The 19,451-nt window shown below is 38.0% G+C and overlaps 2 protein-coding genes across 2 annotated transcripts; both read right to left on the reverse strand.

Moving 5' to 3' along the window:
* Positions 1-2,225: 2,225 nt before the first annotated feature.
* Positions 2,226-9,151, reverse strand: vbp1 (von Hippel-Lindau binding protein 1). The gene is made up of 6 exons (XM_033983668.2): positions 9,016-9,151; positions 6,419-6,543; positions 5,791-5,857; positions 5,483-5,581; positions 4,510-4,648; positions 2,226-3,188 (listed from the first exon to the last, which is right to left on the reverse strand). Exons 1-6 carry the CDS (start codon positions 9,094-9,096, stop codon positions 3,112-3,114), a joined length of 588 nt encoding a protein of 195 aa, XP_033839559.1. The 5' UTR covers positions 9,097-9,151; the 3' UTR covers positions 2,226-3,111.
* Positions 9,152-12,470: 3,319 nt separating this feature from the next.
* LOC129457142 (uncharacterized) lies at positions 12,471-15,229 on the reverse strand. The gene is made up of 3 exons (XM_055229242.1): positions 14,899-15,229; positions 13,575-13,749; positions 12,471-12,988 (listed from the first exon to the last, which is right to left on the reverse strand). The coding sequence occupies exons 1-3, from the start codon at positions 14,947-14,949 to the stop codon at positions 12,471-12,473; spliced, it is 744 nt and encodes a 247-aa protein (XP_055085217.1). The 5' UTR covers positions 14,950-15,229.
* Between the last annotated feature and the right edge of the window lie 4,222 nt (positions 15,230-19,451).

Consider the following 19,451-nt stretch of genomic DNA (forward strand, 5'->3'; position numbering starts at 1 on the left):
TAAAAAACGTGAAAAACACAACTACTTCATTTTAAACGCTTTGCAGTGGTCCAGAGTTATTCCTCACTTGCCTTACGCATTCAGAACATCCTAATTATTCACAGTGATGAGTTTATAAGCGCTTTTCACAACTCTCAGAGACCAGAGCGGAGTTTTATCAGTGCACTTCCTGATTATCGGACAATAAAACGGTTTATAATTGTGCAAACAGTAGACGGTGGACTTATTTTGACCTCAGGAGCTGGTCGTACAATATGTTGATACTGGAGCAAGACACATTTTGCTCAAATACGTGGGAGGATGTGGAGTTTGGGGGGGGAAGTGTAATCAAATGTGACCATAATTAATACTAAAAATAAGCAAAATGCCCAATAATTCTCTCATAATGGTGGTCGTTTTTAGATGTCCCAGATTAGACTTTTATCATTTGATCGAAATGTTCATTCATAAAAAGACCAAAGAAGAATCTGTTCACAGCGCCACACCTTTACAGCAGTGTTCACATGTTTTGTTGTGTGCGCGTCACGGCTGCAACATTAATCACATCAATTTGAATAGAAGCAATTAGTAAATCACAAAGGCTGCAGTTTTGAAGTAGCATAATTTCCTCCACGAACAAAATCTCCCATCTTATTCTGCATAAAAAACAGACATGGGTCATAAAGGGTTAATATGCACTCACTTCATGTTTATGTTGTATGTTTCAAAATTGAACATTGTGCCCTTTAATTTCATTTTTCCAGTGTTTAAACATCACTGCAGCCACAAATAATGAGTAGATATATTGCCAGTGAATATATATCGATTTAATTTATATGCGATTATGGGGAATTAAGGGGAATTTCTACAATTTTTCACCAACTAAAATACAAGCGTTCCACAAGTTGGTTGGGTTTCTAAGCAAGTTATATCCGACTGGACAGTTCTGGGTCATCATGCAGCTGACTAAACTATTTAGATGCAAGAAAGAGCTGTACTAAAGCAGGAGTACAGCAGGGCTAAACCAGGACTGAACCAGGACTGAAGAGTCATAACCACAACTAAACCAGGATAAAACACAGGACTGAACCAGGGCTGAACCGAGTCATAACCAGAGCTAAACAAGGACTAAAATACGACTAACCAAGTATTGAACCAGGAATGAAGAGTCATAACAAGAACCAAACCAGCCCTTAAATGGTCACATTTTTATATAGCGCTTTTCCACCTTCAAGGCAAGCTTTACAAGGAACCACTCACCCACTCACACATTCATACACCAGTGTACACAGACACTGGGGGTGAGGTGGGTTAAGTGTCTTGCCCAAAGACATGATGACAGCATTCATCTGTGGGAGCTGGAATCATACCGTGGATGAGTGGATCTGACCACTCGACCAATGACGTTCATGTTGAAACACTCCCACTGAGCCACTGTCACATGATTAATACTGGCCACTGCTAATAATTCTATTGGTTCACTTTGGAATGGATCTTTTCGAAAGTGTCTCCATAATTTTAAGTGACTCACTTTCTCAGGAAGATGGCAGGAAGATGGTGCCAAAGAGTAAATCAGCGGTGAGACGTGTCAGAGGAACATCATGAGACTCTGAGGATGACATCAGACAGGAAGTCCAAACATGTGGTGGTAATCAATCTGGTCTGTTAGAACAAAGGCCTATATCGCTTTTACTGATAACAATTCTAATGCAGATTTATTCTTAATTACAATTTATTTGTTATAATTTGGTGTTTCGGTTCAAGATGATTATCCAATCAGAAAGCAGAATGAGCCTCACATGGGTCTCTCATTTGTGTTGCCGGTTCAATGGAGAAATCCAGTAGTTTTAAACCTAAAATGCCTCTCTCTGATGTGAATGGTGACTACCTAAACCCCAGCACCTGCAGACAATCATGAATCAGTGCTAGTGCAGCCTCTGAAGCTCAGTGAGTGAATCTGGAGGTTCTTTCACATGAGGCCTGTCCATAAACTGAGAATGAGACACACTTGTGTCTCAATCTGCAGGTTCAGGCTGTGGACACAGGTTCAGTTGTAAGAGCACAGGATACATACAGCTCCTTTAAGCAGAACCACACCAGGTCTAAACCAGGTCTAAACCAGGTCTAAACCAGGTCTAAACCAGGTCTAAACCAGGTCTAAACCAGGTCTAAACCAGGTCTAAACCAGGTCTAAACCAGGTCTAAACCGAAGGACATAATATAAAAATGAAAAAAACGTGACAATATTGCTTTGCCCAAACGTTCCTTTACTTCATTCTTCATTTAATGAGACAAATAAATACAGTTTGAACAGTGGCAGAAAGAAGTGACAGCAGAGAGATGTAGAGAGAGTGAGAGAGACAGAGAGGAGTACAGGGGTCCAAAATGGTCAACAAGAAACAGAGAAATTTAGTGAATTCATCTAGTATTATGAGAAAACTAATATCAAATGAATCTAGTTTGTGGTTCTAGTTTTTTCCCAGATAGGAATATGAGTGCTGAAAATGAGAAGAAAGAAGAAAAAACTTGAAAAATGAACGTATTAAAATGATACAAAAACATCTCGTAGCATTTTCTTTTACTTGAAAAAATATTTTTAAAAGTAACTAACAAAAACGACTGTGATTGTAGATTTGAGCTAAAGTTTCAAAGACGGTGAATTATAATCTAAAAGGAGTTGCCCTTCATTTGCTCGAAAGACTTGATTTTCACCATGGCAACTTTTGAAAAACAAACCTAAGAGCACTAAAGCTGCACTAGGTAACTTCTCTGGTGGGGGCGTATCGCTGGTATTGCCTTAAACGTCCCACAGTATGGCATTAAACGTATCAATGTCCATGAAGGGGCGATGCCAAATAGTATCTTATTTTTTGCAATGAAGGCACCTGTCACTGAGTAAATTCACGATCGATAAGTTTAATTCCGTACTGTGGAGGCTCCCAGGCAACAATAACATCTCCACGGAGACGAACAACTGGCGAACCCCTCCACCATGAATGTTACATAGTGCAGCTTTAACCGTTTAGATGCTGGATTCACCGTCTCTGCATTAGCTCAGGATGTACATGCGATTTGGGGCTGTTATGAAGACGATACTTGAGATAAATGTTTGTGTCACTGGAGTTACTGGAGTTAAGATTTTTCCGCTGATTTCGAGAGGGTTTCTTTTTGTCGTCGTTTCACGTCCCAGTTGTAAACTCGTGCCATGTCTGAGGGGCGGAGCTTAAGGACAAACGCTGGTCTTGTACTTTAAATGTTAATAACTGCACAATCACACAATACACATAAGATACAGCTTTAAATATTAAGCATTTCTTCAAAAAGCTGCAAAGAACTGAAGAAGCGGCTTGGATGAGCAGCGAAACGTCTTCACTCCTACAAGATTTGTCCAGTTGACAGATTTAACTTTGTTGTTTGCTATACAGATTGAGATGAGTCAAATGAGACTCATCTGGTCTTCTGTTCATTTATTTGAATAGATTACTTTTCCAGGCCAAGGTTTAGTGTGTTTTCCTTTAGTTCCGTCGGACACGATGGATTTAAATACAGACTTCCTCCTGATGGTGTGAAAATGGGGTAATGCAGCTATAACGTGCTGTGTAATCTTTTAGGGGTGAGCTACAGCGTCTTTGTTTACATGCACACTTAAAATGCACATTTAAATCAGATAACCCTAAAGTTCAGACTATAAGCCGCTACTTTTATCCCATGCTTTGAACCCTGTGGCCTACACAACAGTGCGGCTAATTTATAGATTTTTACAGACACCAGGGGGCGCTCTCTAGCAGTAAACGCAAAAGCGAGACAGACGTGGGGAAACACTATGTGCTGAAGAATATGCTAGTTTTGATTTTGAACTGTCATTTTGCGCATCATGCACACAAAAACACACGAAGAAAAGCAAATTATGCAGCTTTCAAGTTAAAGGCAATGGATCTGGCATCAAAGAAGGAAATAGAGCCACTGCACAGAAGAAAAATAGTTAATGTAAAAACATGACAAAACCTTTCAAAGGAAATAAAAGCAGATGGCCCGTGTTGGTGCTGTTTTATTTTCTAAACCTGCAGGTATGTTCATCCCATGTTGACATCGTGTTGGTGCCGATTTTTCAGGCAGTTTGAAAAAAAGCGTGTCTTAAATTAAAACTCAAAAAAACCTTCATGTACCATCTTTCTGTCTAAATATATTCATATATTCAGGTGCGCTCATAAGTCCGAAATTTACGGTAATATCAGATTTTTGGGAATTATACAATTAATCAAATGACGCGTAAAAAGCAAAATCATTTGTTTTCCTTCTGACCATGGTCCCACTCATTACTCACATCTGATTTTGCAGTTTACATGCAATTTATGTAATCTTAAAAGGTCCACAAAATAATCAGATTTTGGTGTGCATGTGAACAAGGCCACTGAAAAAAATTCATCTTTAATGTTTTTTTTGTTGTTGTAATTATCCCTGTGCACTGTAAAACATTGTCTCCCGCTGAGAGAGGGTCTACTTTCTCACTGAGCAGCGGTGGAAGGATACTGACTTCGGTGGTGGTGAACTGGTCTCGCAGGAAGTCCAGGTCTTCCTCCACAGTGTCCAGGCTCCTGGAGGCGGTCGAGAGGTTTTTCTCCAGAAGAGCTTGGGCCTCGTCTATGTCGTACTCCAGCATCACGTTGGCCTGGACAGGAAATGTAGTTTTTATTATCGCTAAAAAAACTACAAACTTTATACCTGTACTTTTGCTTCTGGAAGTGCTCAGACAGATGTTTACGATTCTTTATTTTTACTTTTTGGTGGGATTAAATGGTATACAATTTTACACAGATCAAAAACCAGATTGCAAAATTGAAAATAACACTTTTTTCTGATACTTTAACAAAATAAAAAGGTGTTTTCTCATAGTTTTACTTGTCAAATAATAATTTCTGTGTACATTAAAGGAGTTTTGGCCCAGTGTACTACATGGTTGCTAGGTAACAGTTATGATATTCCCTAGCGTCATGTCATTTCCAATCAGGAGATAAACATAAAAATTACCGAAGTGGGAAATGTATTTTAATAAAAGGAGTGGCCCAATCCAACCATAGGGACTTTTCTGGTGGAGGGTCACAGTCACCACCTGCTTGTCTCCATGGAGATGTTATTGCTTTACCTGGAATGTTACACATTATGGCGCTATGATTATCCATCTCCATCAAGGCAAGCAGGTGACGACACTATGCCAAGTAACAGGTCTGTGGAGAGGCGAGCCCACTCACTGTAAGAATGCATGTTTATCAAGTCTTTTTAGCAATAAGACTACCCAATATTAAATACATGCAAGATACAGCAGTTTAATGCCATATTAAAGATACTTTTGCATAATTTAGAGTTAATTTTATCTTTTTTTTGGTACTCCTTTTGATAATTTCTTGTTTAGAAATACAGTGGAAATTATGTAGTCCACTTTTAGATCTGGTTTAGCCCTAGATTTGACCTGGAAAAGTCCTTTTGTAAAAATAACTGGACTTACCCCTAGCCATAAGCAGACTTTTTCGGTGGGTGGGACGGAAGCCTTGCAGTAAAGATTATGAGCCAAAACAAAGCGAGTTTCCATCGGTTCTGTGGTCTCCTGCAAAAATATCAGATTATTTATGACATCAACAAACAGGCAGAGTTGTTATAGTCCAACAATAACACCTTTATTTTTAATTTATGATACTAATAACACATGAATTAGGTTAACAAGCTGATAAATGCTTCAGAAGCTAAAGTGGAGTTTACAGTCAATTTTAAATCTTTACAAAAACATAAATGTAAAAATATAATCTCATTCCAAACCTTTTTCTTCTGCATGTGCCGGAGGATTTCTAGTGTCTGTGTCATTTGAGGAATCTGATTTTTCAACCTGCACAAAAGAGAAGCAGTTACAGAAATGGCATTACACATTACTAAAACAGAATTCCATCTTTTCAATAAGTTCTGAAATTGTGCAATAAAACATAAGAAAATAAAAAAATATAATAATAAAAAACAACATAATTCCTCTACATTGTTAACATCATTACATTATTTTGACAAGTTTATTTTTATTCATTTATTTAGTATTTTGGTGAAGTTTATAACTACTTCATGATGGGATGCTGGTTAGTCACAGGCAGCAGATGTGACATATGTAGAGGTAATTCCATATAATTCCTTTTAACAAGGGCCAAAACTTGTCATTTATTTTTATTTACCTAATCCAAACTATTGTGTAATTTTCAGTTTCTGTTCAAGAACTCACCACTACTTCCTGTATTTTTGTACTTCTCTTTTATAGTTTTTTCCCCACAAACTGCCACTTAACTGATGTAAAACTATGATAAATATTTAACACAAGTACTATCCCACCAAACCAAGTCATAATTTAAAAAAAAGAAAACATGAACACCTGTCCTCTCAAATTAAAATACTCTGTGTGTCTAACCTGAGTTTCTTCTGGGACAGGTTGAGCTCCATATATTTGTATTTCTGGTATTGTTCCTCCATTTTCCTCAGAGCAATGTCGGCCGTCTCGTTGCCGGGCTGCTTCATGTACGTGTCCACATCCTCCTAAACATGCACAGAGATACAGGAGTCGACACATGTGACAAACTGTAATGCTTGTGTATGCAGAAAATAAACAGACTGACCCTTTAAAAATGAGTAAACAGCAATTCTGGAAAAGCAGCAGCTGGAGGCAAAGGTGACGTGAACATAATGTGATTTCAATGGGGAAAGTGGGATTAACCTCAGAATATCATAAACATTGAGGAGTTTGGTAAACGATAATACCGTATTTTCCGCACTATAAGGCGCACCTAAAAGCCTTTAATTTTCTCAAAAACCCACAGTGCGCCTTATAATCCGATGCGCCTTATATATGGATTAATATTGGTAAATTATGACACCTGTAGTCAGGAGGCGTCGCTGAAGTAATAGTGGTAATAACACTTTAAGGACTGAGCACACTATGGGCCAGTATAACTCACCTAGACCTAGACTTTTATTGTTTTTTAGCCATAAAAATCATATTAAACGAAGTATCAGCATTTGCTGCATTTTTTCCACACAACTACTTCTATTTTACTCATCCATCCGTATTTTTTCTTTTACGCGTCGAATAAATGAGTGAAAATCCCCGCAGCCCCGCGTTCTCATTCGTCACCTTCAGGACAACAGAGGCAGATTTACCGTAATGATGGTAAAATATTTAGATAGCCCCATGTCTCCGCTTTGAGACGCCGTTTGAATTTACATGAAGCACGACTGGACGGAGTTCAGTTCGGAGTTCTGATGGAAAGTCCGCAACCCGCTCTATCAGCGACGATAGGATCCGACACTATAGGGATAACGGGGAGACAGCGCCGGGCGACATACGCCACAATCTGCCAATGGATCGCGGATGCCTGGGCTGATATATCAGTCTCAACTGTGGTCCGAGCTTCACGGAGGCAGGAATTGTCACTGAACTGTTGAGACAGCAGCGACACGGATAATGGCGATTTTGACGAGACGGAATCGGGCACTTTGAATGAGCTCGACCAACTGTTCAACTCAGACACTGAAGAGGAAGAACTCGAGGGATTCGTGAATGAGGAATAAACTGAAAAAGTGAGCTTTACGTGTTTCTTTCACGTGTTTACAACTAAACTAATATGGACATTAACGTTTGAACAACGTTGAGTTATTGTTATTACGTTGCACTATTTCGAGAGTTACTATATTGTGATGCATTAACTTGTTTTGTGAGTTTGACTGACTTATCTGACTGTTTTGTTGACATTCCCTTCAGCGCAGCTCCATCTCGTGGATGCGTAACACAACCCCAGCTACTATAGTAGTTTATATTCTATGCGCCTTATAATGCGGTGCGCCCTATATATGGAATTTGTTTTAAAATAGGCCATTCATTGAAGGTGCGCCTTATATTCCGATGCGCCTTATAGTGCGGAAAATACGGTAACTCAGATAACATGTGGGATATCAGAGCTTATGAGATATTTATTATTAGCATTTTAGATCTGATATCAGTTCATCATTGAAAACATATTTTTTTTGCTTCATTTTGCCTCCAGTCGCCTCCACTTCGGAATTTTGAACATTCTGATGACACAGGATTTTAAAGAATCTATCTATGCTATACTTGATTTTCTCGTGGAGCGTCTGCAACTTGCTTGTTTCCATGGAAACGTTATTGCTTTGCTCTGCAGTGTCCCACAGCATGGCATTAAACCTATCCTGCATCCATTTATTCAACTGCACATGTTCATTTAAAATAACATGCATTTGTACTGTAAAGCGATCCAATCTGTAACTTGCCCTGGTGCCTTTGCCAGCTTGACTACATGGAGATAGATACATTTAATGCCATACTGTGAAACATCATAGGGAAAGCTATAATATTTACATGGGGACAAGCAGATTAGGACCCTTCACCAGAAATGTTACTTAGTGCACCTTTAAGAGCTTTTATGGGGAGTGGGACTTAATTTTTCTGGCGGGTAAAATAATGAAAATAAAGCTAACGAGTAGCATGATTAAGCAAATGACACCGACTCTATACCAGACAGCAATAAGACTTCTTGACACTTTTAGAAGCTTTTTTCCATTTCAATCTAATCTAAAAAAACAACAACCTAAATCTAACTATGGAGTGTTTTTGAATCTATCACATTAATTTTACTTTCTCATTCATAAAGTGTGATCTGATAAAGCTCACACAGAGGACTGTGAGACAATGTGAATCAAAGTGAAGGATCTAACTGTAGTTTAGTCATGGGGCTCAATAATCGTGAACAAACATAAAATCGTGGTGTTCCTTCTCACAAGAACAGTCTAACGAGACATGCTGACTAAATAACCCTCGTGCCTGTCAGAGCGCGTTTCTTCCATAGATGGACGTGAACAGGCGCAGCATTAAAACACAGTTAGCATCGTTAGCGTCTCTGGGCTAAGCACCACAAAACGCGGCCCAGAGCAGGTCACCACAGCACGGGTCCGGTGCGGGAGGGGAGCCGCTGTGAATGACTGCCTTGTACCCACCACAAACACGGCCTCGGGGATGCCCAGGTGCTTTTTCTTGGTCGCCTGTGCAGCATTGCTGTTGTCTATGGTCGTCGCCATCTTGGAGAGAGGCCGCGCCCTCCTTCTTTACGCACAAGTCTGTGTGTGCGTCATTGCGTCATCAGGACACGTCTGAGGCTGCGCAGAACATCAGTGAGTTTCTCCCCTTTTTTCTTTTTTTTTCTTTTTATGAACTATTATTATTTAGTTTCTTTTTATGTATTTGTTTCTTTATTTACTTTGTCTACCCCAACTACAATGTTTCTAACTTTTGTTTTAAATTAACTATTATTATTTAATTTCTGTTCATGTATGTGTTTCTTTATTTACTTTGTCTACCTCAACTACAATATTTTTCCCTTTTGTTTTAAACCATTATTATTTAATTTCTGTTCATGTATTTGTTTCTTTATTTACATTGTCTACCTCAACTACAATGTTTCTCCCTTTTGTTTTAAATTAACTATTATTAATTTCTGTTTATGTATTTGTTTCTTTATTTACTTTGTCTGCCTCAACAACAATGTATAGCCTAGTGCATGTTACTCATTCTTGTTGTTGCCTAAGTTACAGCAGTATTTCTTTGTTACACCATCCATCCATTTTCTTCCGCTTATCCAGGGCCGGGTTGCAGGGGTATCAGTCTAAGCAGGAACTCCCAGACTTCCCTCACTCCAGACACGTCCTCCAGCTCCTCCGGTGGGACCCCAAGGCGTTCCCAGGCCACTACACCACTACATGCACATTTTGTTTATGATACACTTCATTTAATTCATTTAATTATCAAAAAGTGAATATGCCAACTACAATTACAACGTACACGGCCTGGCCAAAAAAAAGTCATCACCTGGATTTAACTAAGCAAATAGGTTGGTGTTGCTGCAGTTGGTCCGGTCTAGGTTCAGCAGAATGAGGTCAGCTGACACCTGAATATACTGAATGACCAGGTTATTCCATCAGTGGATTTTTTCTTCCCTGATGGCACTTTATGTTTCAATCTCTTGCTCCTCTTTGACGTTTACACCAGAAATGAACATTCTTACACATTACACAATATGTCTACTTTCTCTTAAAGCAAACCTACTATGAAAAATTTTGAGCTTTAACCATGTTATAGTTGTTTCCTTCTCATTTGCCTCCTTGAAGATGTATTCAGAGTGATTCATGCATGTTTGAGTAATGTTTATTCTCCTGTATTCAAGATGTCATTGATAGGATTTGGCAGTGTGCTTAGTCATTTTGGTACAAATTTTAAAAATATCAACTGGCTTCTGTGATGTGCAGCTATCATGGAAGTGTAATGGCAGCTGTCCATCAGAGGTGCCAACAACTGTGCTGCTCTTTGTTGTGATGTTGTTTACTTTACAGCAGCATCAGCTCCCACTGGGCACCGCAGTTTTCTAACATGAAAGTCAGCAGAATTGTTTCTTTTATTAAGTTGTTTTAGATGAATATTGCAATTTAAAATGTCCAAATGATAAGATAATGATCCACGGGTGTCACAGATTATGACAAACCCATGCTTAACCAACCATTTTTTACTTTTTATTGAACATGGGTTGGAAAAACATTAAATACTCTGCATACAATATTTTGTTTTATGATAACTTTATTATTTTATGATGCAAACCTGTGACACACAAGCAGATTCGGATACTAAATATTTACTTTCGGATTGTCAAATTTTTGTTGTTATTTTCAATTTATTTATTCATTCTTTACCCATCAGTCAGCGTGAACAGGAATCTGATAAAATAGTGGATTATTTGTTTGACCTGTCGCTCTCTACCGCCCTCTAGGTCAGAATCAGAGCGGACCAGAGACTTTTTGTGGACGTTTTTTCCAGGTCAAACGTATGTCTTTGTCCACGCCCAGGTCCTTCAGTCTGCTCTGAACCTGCAACAGAACAGGAGGAGGTTGTGTTTTCCAGCGGCGTTTCAGGGTCTTTAGGTGATATTGTGAGAGAGAAATCTTCTAAAACATGTGGATCTTTTCTATATTATAAAAATCTCACCAGTTTAGTCAGAGAATCAGCAGCAGAATCAGCAGCAGCGCTCTGTGCAGCAGAGATGGAGATCTTCACTATGTGTTTCTTTAATGGAACTGAAAGAAAAACACAAAAATGACTTGAATTGAAAATGAGATGATTAAAAAACAGCAATATGTGATAAACAAGAGATTTCAATGCACAGAAAGGCTTTGTTTTAGAACATATTGGGTAGATATCACATCAAACTAAACTTGTTAGTCTAATTTATTCATTTATTTGTGTGTTTTAGGTCATATTATTCCTTGTTAGTTTAACTGATTGTATTATTTTTCACAGTGACCAACAACTCTGGTTCTGGAAGTAAATTTTCCATTCATTTTTCCCATAGACTTTTCTAAGAATTCAAATACTAATAGTTCAAAGGCATCAGGCATCAGGCAAAGGCGACAGTGGCTCAGTGGTTAGAGTGTTGGTCCCCCAACCCGAAGGAGGATCGAGTCCCGCTTGGACCAAGTTCTGTCATTGTGTCCTTAGGCAAGACCCTAAGGACACTCACATTGCCTAGTATGAAAGTGGTGTGTGCGTGAATGATGGGTGGTGGTTGGAGGGGCCGATGGCACAGATTGGCAGCCTGTCAGTCTGCCCCAGGGCAGCTGTGGCTACAATAGTAGCTTACCATCACCAAGTGTGAAAATGAATGAATAATGACATGTGTAAGCCATTATTATTATTATCGTGGAGGCTAACCAGCTACGTGCTAACTAATCTCCATAATGTGGTTGTTTTAAGTCCACAAAGCACATTTAAAACACAAGATCTGGAGAAATGTTTTAATAACTTAGCACTTTATCAAGTTTCAGAAGCAGATTCTAAATAAAATGATAGGTCTTGTGGTCATTAGTACAAGCACAGCTGATTATCCCGAGCTTTCAAACTATTAATACCATTTTTTCCCACAAAGTCTATGGGGAAAATGAATGAGAAATGTACTTCAAGAACCGGGAGGAGGGTGGTCACAGTTGCGGTTCTTTGGATACTCATCTCTGGTTAAACTGTGTGTGGTTTTAAAATCCTTTTTCTATGCAGCTCTTTGGACTTTCAGGTCCTGGTTTGAACCTGGTTTATTCCTGATGTAGATGGTTTAGTTCTGGTCTAGTCTGGTCTAGATTGAGTTTCTGGTTTAGTTCCAGTTTTGATGTAGTATGTGTACTAAAATGTATATATATATATATATATATATATATATATATATATATATATATATATATATATATATATATATATATATATATATATATATATATATATATATATATATATATATATATATATATATATATATTTTATCAGTCATGTAGTCAAATTCTTCTTCTTCTTATTATTATTATTATTTTTTTTTTTTAAATTTATTTATTTTTTTTACCTATTGTGATTTGTCAGTTAATCATTGCTGTCCTACTTTTAAATAAATGTTTATAAAATCTGAAACACGCTCACAGGAGTAGCAGAAGAACGGTAGTTGATCGTTGCAGTTCCAGGGGACGAACCCCATCGGCTCCCCGCTGACGTGGAGGGCGGCGCAGGCCTCCGCTCCTCCAGCTCTGGGCTCCTCTGGGACCCACGGGACAAACCCTGGGTACATCCTGTCAGACCAGCTCCAACTCCGCTTGGTCAGGCCGATCCAAGACCCGTTCCAGGTCTCGTACACGGTCCCGTTACTGGTCTTGTTCCAGGTTCCGTCTGGGGTCTCGTTGAAGGTCCCGTTCTTGGTTCCTTCCCTGGTGCCGTCCTTGCTCTCATTCCAGTTCCCGTCCGAGGACCTGTCATAGAGGTCCACAAGGAGCTGGTTCTCCTCCTGGCTCCGGATCCTGGCCAAGTCAGTGTGATGAGTCCTGCAGTAATTCCTGGCCTGGCCCCAGACTTTAGAGCCGTTTCCCTTCACGAATTTGTGAGCCACGTTCACTGCACAAAGGACAAATACAAGAGACGTGAAAGAGTGAAAACGCAGAAGGAAGGACCTACATTTTATAAAGTTTAACAATGTTACTATTTCCTTATCCAAAACGCACCAGGAGTTGCTTTTTATTCAGTTTGCCTGGTCACCTGTTGTTCTCGAGACCTCCAAATCTTCAATGCCCCTACTGATGTCATGAGGTGGTGCGCTTTTCTTCACTTTAGCCTTATTTAAACAGCTTTACTCGTGTTTGTGACTGCACTCATAAACTCCTGTCCCACCTGCTGATGTCACAAGGTGGTGCTATCCCTTCTCTTCTCAGTGTTTTTAAAGTTGCTTCTTCACTTTCTGAACTCAAATTGGCTTCACGACATTGTGTGGCGACATTAGAAAATAGCTAAGTAGGACGTGGCTGGGTCAGGACCAGGAGCCACAGGGGGCAGCAGTGATTCTGTCCCAGGGCAGCTGTGGCTACAATAGTAACCTATCGCCACTGACATTTTGTAACAATTTTGATTATAGGTTTATATCAATTATTATACTATGGACTGTTAGAAAACTGTAAGTCCTGAACACCACAGTCTTGTATCTGACCATCGAGGCAGACGAAGGGCCATTTCGTGTTGCAGGTCTCCGTCCTCCACTCTCCTGAGGCCTGGATCATCCCACACTCGTGCTCCTCTCTGGGCTCTCCGGCTCCAAACGCCTCAAACCCGATCTGGGTCTGTCTGTGGTCCTCCGAGTCCAAGACCGTCCACTCCCACTCTCTCTGAAAACATACACCATTTCTATTTAATATCAAATTTAATGCCGTACTGTGGGACATTCATGGAGACAAGCGGATGGTAGATCGTCCTTATTGAGTAAACAAAATTTAAGCTTTAGCTAGTTGCTTAGTTTTTTTCAAATTTGAACATTTTGGTGAAGTTAATAATGAATCCTGGTTGGACACTGTAATTCTATAGCTGTTACCTAGCAACCATACTGTAAACAAAGGCCAAAGCTCATCTAATTTATACAATTTCTGTTATAATCTGACAATTTAATATATGAGGATAACACTATATCTCTTTTTGTTAAGTGAGTGATATACTGTTGAACATAAGAATAATATTTACCACATGAACTATCCAACAAAACCAAGTCATCTGAAAAATGTGAAAACCTGTAATTTGCACTTTTAATTGGCTCTGTGCACAACGGCAGCTGGATAGGTCCAATCAGAGGAACAGTCGACACAACCATTTCAGGCGTAATGTCGAGCTAAAATCAGTAAATCCCGACTGATCAGACAGTGCACAGAAATATACGTCTTTGTGTATCAAGGCTAATGCTAATGCTAACTTCTATTAGAACGTTAAATGTAACACAACAACAAAATTAAATGTTATAGTATGTGTTGTCAGTGGCTCTTTGTCCACTCTCTGATCTGTCTGGATTTCCTGAGTTTAGCTCGACTCTGCAAAAAACACTACTCTGGAAATCTGTCCCTGTGATCTGAATCTTTAATTGTTCTCTTTGTTCCTATTTGTTTTGGGTCTGAGGATAGAGTTGTAAATCGGTGAGAGATTATGTTTCAGGTTCACCGATCTCACCGAGCTACAACTTTATCCTCAGACCCAAAACAAACAGGAACAAAGAGAACAATAGGCAGCCATTACAGGTTGAATTGGGTCCTTAAGGCTGAAACTGGAGACAATAGCTGTTTACAGTTTCAATGTTGTTAGCTCCTCCCTTCAGACAGATATAAGGCAGTGTCCACCAGCAATCTGACCAGAACTGAAGAAGAGACTTGGATGAACAACAAAACGTCTTCACTCCTACAGCGATTTGTCCAGTTGACACATTTAATTTCGATTACACAGACCTCTGATTAGAACTAGAACGTTGTCATGTGAAACCCTGGAATATACTGTACCGTTAACCCCACAAAGACGTGTTCATCCGCAGTGTTGACCAAACCGCTCATCTCCGCCAGGTCCTTCACATCTGCGACAGAAGCTACATCCACAAAGTGTTTCAAGCAGTGGGTCCGAGCGCTGGGCCAGTCCAGTTTTTGTGGGATGAAATGGAAGGTCTTCTGAGGATAAGCTAAGGCCAGGCTGAAGAAACCTGCAGAGAGATAAACAGATAAAGAACAGTCTGTGGTGTACGCAAACGTCTGTCTTTTTAAACACAGAACAGTCCGGTGAAGTATTCATTTTATTTGTGTAGTGTTTAACATGAATCACATCCACCCGATGACAGGTGATGTTTAGAACAGTTTTAGAACTTTGTGTTACTTCCTGTATTTTAGAACTTTTTAATTTTTTTTATTTTATTTAATTTGTATCTATTACATTTATTTATTTATTTTTAATTGACTTGAATTTAATTATTTTTTTAATTTAATTTTAATTTTATTTTTTATTTATTTATCTATTTATTTATTTTTTATTTTTTAGCTTATTTATTTTATTTAATTTTTTTTTTACAAACTGCTACTTAACTAAAATGAAATTATGATAAATATTTACCCCGGGTACGATGTTAACAAACCCAGAGGTGGAATGAAGTAAAAGTAGAAAAGTACTGTATAAATTTTAGGTATCTGTTAAGTACATTTAAAAGTGTACTTTTTACTTTTACTTTCCTACATTTGAGAGCAGTATCCGTACTTTCTACTCCACTACATTTTTGAACTGGACTGAAAAGTAAAAGTATTTTTTATTATAGTTCAAGCCCTGCTGAAAAGGCTGAGGGTTTAATTTTAACACGTTCAGAATTTGAGCAAAATAAAAATATACAAATAAAAACAGCCAGAAAACATCATATTTGAAGATTTGTTACATCTCAAAATCTGTGTGAAATACTTTTACTTTGTACTTTGTACAGTTTTAAACATGTACTGTAATACTTTAACTTAAGCAGATTTTTTCATGTGATACTTTTACTTGAGTGTTTTTTTGCTCTGATATGTGTATTTTTACTTCTTCCACCACAGCATTTTACTTATTTTTACCTCACTTTTGCTGCATTCTGAGAACATAAAATAACATTACAACTTCTTATCTCTAAACATATGAAATAATACTGTCGTACCTGGAAATAACAAAAGACCCGCTCCTGTCCACTTCATATCTGCTAAATAAACTCATACATTAATTATCACATTTAAATGTAGTTTGTTAATAGATTCTTTAACTTAAATGGGTAAAAATTGAAACGTACCTGACCCTGAAGTCCTCACTTGGCTTATGGTTGTGTCCTGCTCTGGTCAGTTTATGGTTTGTTGGCGTCGCTCACGCCCACGACATTCAAATTCTCCTCTTTCATCTTATATAAATGAATACAGCTGTTTGGGAATCGATCGGATTACAAGACCAAGACTGTCTCAGTATAAAAAACATTATATCCACCTTATAATCCGAGGTGGGTAGTGCTCAGTTACATTTACTTAAGTAACTTTTGTACTTTTCAGAGTACTTTCATAGCAGCGTACTTTTACTCCTATTTAGTCACAACCAATGATGTTCATGTCGAGAGCGGGATTCGAACCACCAACCTTCCGATCAATAGACGACCAAGTGAGCTACTGCAACCCCTACTAGTTTAATATTTGTATTGAAGTAACAGTACTCTTACTCGGGTAAAAGTTGTGGTTCTTCTTCCCACTGTGAGTAAATCTAAAGTGGCAAAACTTTATGTCGACAATATGAAATGATTTGAACATTTGTGTTTCTTGCAGCTCCTTCAGATATGATTGAGTTTGTTTCATTTTTGTGTGTTCTCTACTTTAAAAATACCAGATTTTGTGCATTATTTAATGTTTTGTCCTTCAAATTACATTCACTTCATGTTATAAATCTGATGTTACGTCCCAACAGTTGCTCTTTAACTTACTCTTAGTTAAGTAGTAGTTTTCACAAATACTTTTTTACTTTTACTTGAGTAATTTCTCGGACCACTACTTTGCACTTCCACTTGTGAGATACTATTTTGAAGTAAAGTTACTCTATTTAGATTTAAAAAAACAAACAAACAAACATCTTCCCAAAAGTTTATCATCTATACCACATATGTCAAACTCAAGGCCCGTGGGCCAAATGTGGACCTCCACATAATTTTATCCGGCCCTCGACATGGTAAGTTGAAAGGTATGATGGTCTTAAAATGTCATTTTATCAGGAGATACACAGTTACACAGCCATATTTTTACATCTAGACAAATGCATACGTGATATTTGTAACTTATATATATATATATATAAGTAATAAATACAGAAACACTTAATTAACAAGTTTAAAAAGTAGTTACATTTATTTTACATCTGACCCTTTGAGGGTGGCCATTTGCCTCGGTGAAAATGTGTTTGACACCTCTGACCTATACCATTTAGTTTTCCATTTTACACTATATTTTCAAATAAATTGTTTACATTTTGGCCCTTTTTTCAGTTTAAAATCATACTTCCTGGATGGAAATTATGATTAGGGAATTTCATAGCTGTTACTTAGCAACCATGTCATAAACCGAGCACAAAACACTTCTAACGCACACAGAAATTATGATTTGACAAATAAAAATGTAAGAAGCGTCTTTTATTTTGTTGAATTAATGTTTAAAGTATCAGAAAAATTGTTACTTTTGGACATAATTCTCTCTAATGTGATGCCATCATGTGTGTTACTTAAGTAAAAGTACGAAAAATACTCAAGTAAAAGTTTAAGTATCACATGAAAAAATATACTTGAGTAAAAGTATTTAAGCACCTGTTTGAAAATGTATAAAGAGTAAAAAGTAAACGTGTTTTGTGCAGACTTCGAGGTCTAATAAAACTTCAGATGTAGTGATTTTGATAAAGATTTGAGCTGAGTTTTGTTCAGTGGAAACAACTGAATCGATCACTTTTTCTAGTTTTTATTTGTATATTTTTGCTCAAATTGTGAACATGTTAAAAATAAACTCAGACTTTTCAGCAGGTCTCAAACATTAATAAAAAATACTTCTACTTTTTAGCCCAGTTCAAACATGTAGTGGAGTAGAAAGTACAAATACTGCTCTCAAATGTAGCGAAGTAAAAGTAAAAAGTATCCACTGTCAAATGTACAAATTATAGGTATCTGTACTTTAAGTGTAGTACTTTACTTCTTTTGCTTTGTTCCATTCCACCACTGATTGTCATCTACATGTTTTAAAACTCTACTTTCTGTAACTTTCAACATATTTTTCAACTTTTCTTCACAGATTGCTTCATGATTGGTATAAAATGCAACAGGTTAAGTCGAAATGAGAGAATCATAAAAACCTGTTATACGCACTTTAATTCAGAATAACAATATACTTTTAAGATGTATAATGTGGTCACTGTGACGGAGTACACGTATTAACTTCTTAAATGTCTCCGTTTCTTCAGGATGTAAAGTGTATGTAAAATGGTGTATTCAAAATCATGCAAAAGTCCAAAGGTTTCTCAGTGGAGGGTGTAATCGGCTTTCATTCAAAATCCCATTTAATCTGTACAAGGAAATAAGCACCAACAATTCACAAAATAACATGAGATTTCTGTAAAATACACCGAATACAACAAAAAATGAATAAATTAAAAAAGAGGATTCATTTCTGCAGATCGTTTAAAGAGAGTATCGTACAAAATGAAAATATTACCATTTATTTAGACCGTAAAGAAATCCCATATGTAATGTCTTAAAGCTACACTGTGTAACTTTTCTGGTCCGGTTTGTCTGCCACCAGCTTGTCTCCATGTGTGAAATTACGATGACAGCACTAGGCCAAGATACGGGTCAGATCTGTGGCAAGGCAAGCCCACGGACACTGAGAAGGCATGTTTTTCAAGGTATTTTCTTAGCAATATAAACAGCAGTAATTGAATAAATGCAAGACACATAAGTTAAATGCCATACTGTGGAACATTGGAACAAAGAGAGCAGACTACCCTCACTAGAAAAGTTACATAGTGTGGCTTTAATGTGCATTTCAAGATACCCAAAGCATTTTACAGTGTATAATTCATTCCTGAAGCTGCTCTGCCCTTATAAACACACACAGACGCACACAGACACACACAGACACACACAGACACACACGCACAGACACAGAGGCACACACAGACGCACACAGATTACATTTATACTAGGCAAGGTGAAGTGTTTTGCCCAAGTGGAGCTGGATTTCAACCACCAACCCTCAACTACTTCAGCCTAGAGATCGGAGATTTATGAAAAAAAAGGATAGATATTGCAAATGTTAATTTTTTCATTTTCCAGACCAAGGTTTAGTTTGTTTTCATCCCTGACAGTTTGAACTGCTCATTAGCGCCTCAGAGTGGTCACGTGATGCTGCTGTGACGTGTCCGGTCAGCTGATTTAAACAGGTTTTGGCGCCGTCTTTCTATTGGCGGAGGCAGGACGACAGCGCCATCTGCAGTCCGACTTCTTCAGGACAGTTCCCAGGTGTGTGAGAGTAAAAAG

The sequence above is a fragment of the Periophthalmus magnuspinnatus genome, chromosome 18 (genome assembly GCF_009829125.3).
Source record: "Periophthalmus magnuspinnatus isolate fPerMag1 chromosome 18, fPerMag1.2.pri, whole genome shotgun sequence".
Classification (NCBI taxonomy): Eukaryota; Metazoa; Chordata; class Actinopteri; order Gobiiformes; family Gobiidae; genus Periophthalmus; species Periophthalmus magnuspinnatus.